Source organism: Buceros rhinoceros, unplaced genomic scaffold (assembly GCF_000710305.1).
Source record: "Buceros rhinoceros silvestris isolate BGI_N320 unplaced genomic scaffold, ASM71030v1 scaffold29478, whole genome shotgun sequence".
Taxonomy (NCBI): domain Eukaryota; kingdom Metazoa; phylum Chordata; class Aves; order Bucerotiformes; family Bucerotidae; genus Buceros; species Buceros rhinoceros.
Genome location: NW_010425647.1, coordinates 5,720 through 8,326, shown reverse-complemented (window position 1 = coordinate 8,326; position 2,607 = coordinate 5,720). Strand labels below are relative to the sequence as shown.

The 2,607-nt window shown below is 48.0% G+C and overlaps 1 protein-coding gene across 1 annotated transcript in view; it reads right to left on the bottom strand.

Annotated features, from left to right (window-relative positions):
* LOC104497921 (cytochrome P450 2K1-like) overlaps nt 1-2,113 on the bottom strand; it is a 6,791-nt gene extending 4,678 nt beyond the window's left edge. Inside the window, exon 1 of the mRNA XM_010141230.1 lies at nt 1,916-2,113. Within this exon, the coding sequence (XP_010139532.1) occupies nt 1,916-2,113 (198 nt within the window). The remainder of the gene's footprint in view (nt 1-1,915) is intronic.
* Between the last annotated feature and the right edge of the window lie 494 nt (nt 2,114-2,607).

Below are 2,607 nucleotides of genomic sequence, written 5' to 3'. Positions count from 1 at the left end.
CATTCCTGCGGCGTTCTGCAGGAGCAGGCCAGCGTAGCGATCGTGTTCGGAGGCTAGCTGCAGGCAGGCCTGTTTATTTGAGTGGTGGTGACCTGAGGCAAGCAGGCGTGCACATGTCCTTGAAGCCGAAGCCACAAACACTACAAAAACAAAACGAGACACTAACTCTTTCTTTCAGGACAGCACTTGCCTCTAATTATGGCAAGGTGGGTAGTGTTACAATCATGGCAAAATTGTTTGCTGGCCACTAGAAACTTGAATCCAACTAGGAAGCACATTCTTCTAGATAATGCCACGGGAGCTCTAGGCTTTTACAGCAAATTAAACATGAATCATCTGTTGCACAGAAGGATGGCTTTGACAATCTAATCATTCACTCGGTATTTGAGACTTCGTTTAAGCACACTGCAAACCATCCGCTCCAAACGTTGTCTTGTTTCCGATGTGCCTGGGTTACCATTTGCTATGCATTGGATACATTCTGAAAATTGAATTTCAGATTAGCAGCAGCTCCTGTTATTACACCAGACAAATTGAATTTGTTTTCATCAAACGGTGGTTTGACGGCTTGGGAGATAACATTAGCACTGGTTCTTTTATCCCCGACAGCTCACGGAGAGTGGCAGAGCCAGGGGCAGGGAATCGCAGCCGCCTCCTAGTCTTCCTCTGGTCATTTCTTTGCGTTATTACTTCTTGGCATCAACCCTGTTTTTTCTCAGCAAGGCAAGTATTGGATGTGGCAGGCCTGCAAGCCTAAAGAAAGCTGCTTGGCAGGTTGTAGGAAATGAGTCTAGTGCGTCCATGTGATATTTGTATCGTAAAATCCCCCAGTACTGCCAAAAATAGCTGCTCTTCCATACCGGCCCCTCAAACCTCCCTATGATCAGACTGGAGCTCAGGACCAGACGCCCATCAAAGCTGTGCTCTGCCCAATCCTCTGCACCGTAGATCAAGGCAGATGAGCACTGTGTAACTGCTACAGGCATCCTGCACTTTGCAGCCCAGGATGCCCTTTCTTCTACAGCTCACTGGAGAGTTTCAGTGTCTGCGCTGCGGCTCTCCAGGAGGAGTCTGAAGGAGTTCTCTGGGGACTGGGTTTCCCCAGCTGTAGTGTCCGCTAAGCACACACACAGGGTGTGCTGAGACACCTTATCTGTCTCTACAGTAACCAGGAGAAATCTGAATTCACACTGAGTTGTCCCCACCTTGCTATAGGAACACAGCAGACACTTCCTGAAACAAACATTGCACCCGGCTTTATAATATTTAAATCTTTTTCCCCCTCTCTTTTAGAAATAAAAGTATCCATGGAGCTGCATAAGAAAAGGCAATTTGTTTCCTCAGACATACAAAAGCCACGCATCGAATCTTAAATAACGCTGGCCAGAGTGTGTGTGCAGGGAAAGGGTTGGGGAGGCAGAGTTGAGCTTTATATTGCAGAGATGTAATTAGCTTTGGAAATAAATGTGTATGTGACCCCATTTTCTCTGTTGCGGGGATAATACTCTTCCATCGTTCCCTCCTCTCTTTCTTCCTTCCTACAGTGGGAGAGGTCTGCCTGCAGTGAGACATCTCTTCCCGATGGCAAATAATCCTGATCTGTCGCAGACTTGCCCAACTCAAATCTGCTACCCGCAGCCTCTGAGGGGCTCGAAATACCAACACTATGGAGCTGTTTGCAAGGGGTGGGGGTCTACACTCGTGTGTGCATAAGGGATGGAACGTGTGTGTTCTAGTTCTATTTCTATTTATAAATACATGTGTGTGTGTGTATACCTCTGAAGGAGAAGTCACTCTGCCAGCCTGCCTATATGCCAGAGATCTAACTTCTGCCCTCCACACCATGCAAACACAATCCCATCTCCATTTCCCTCATCGTATTTCTCTTTTCAGGAATTGCACGTTTTCCTCCTACCTCCGTCAGCGAGTGGAACGGCTTTTTCAGGTCCACCACATTCAAGTTTCCAATCAGAGGAAGAGGTCGTGGCCCAGGAGGCAAACGGCAAACTGACTTCTTCGAGCTGGTAAGAAAGAAAAGGAGGGCGAGCAGCCCTGCTGCCAAACAGAGCAGCGAGCTAGAGCCCAGGAACTGCAGCAAACTTGGGATGGCCATGTCTAGATCGAGGTGTGGGTATGAGCATCTTGGGGTCCCTTTATAGCCCTTCTGTCGTTGCCTGAACACACCTTCTGGGCAAGTGGCTGTACACAGAGAAAAGGATTCTGAGGTCTTGTTTGCTTCCATTTAGACCAGATGTACTACTTTCTCCTGCCAAGAAAAGCACCCTATTTTATTCTGAAATAATGGATTATCTTAATCTGGAGCTCGTGTTTCATCTGCAACACTGGGCAAGGTGTTAGTTTTCTAGTGAAAATCCGTGTTATGGGCATGTTATGGTCTATGTGCTTTCAGAAGCAGAATTAAGGGACAGGACTCGTGCTGGATTGCTGTCACAGTGCCAGGCCATGGGACATAGCTAGACCACAGGTGATGCAACGGAGGAAGCAGGATGTAGGAGGGAAAGCCCACCATAAGCATGGCTCAGGGTGCAGCTGGCAAGGAAGTCCTCAGGGAAGACAAGCCTGACCAAGGCAGAGTTGGAATGGTGG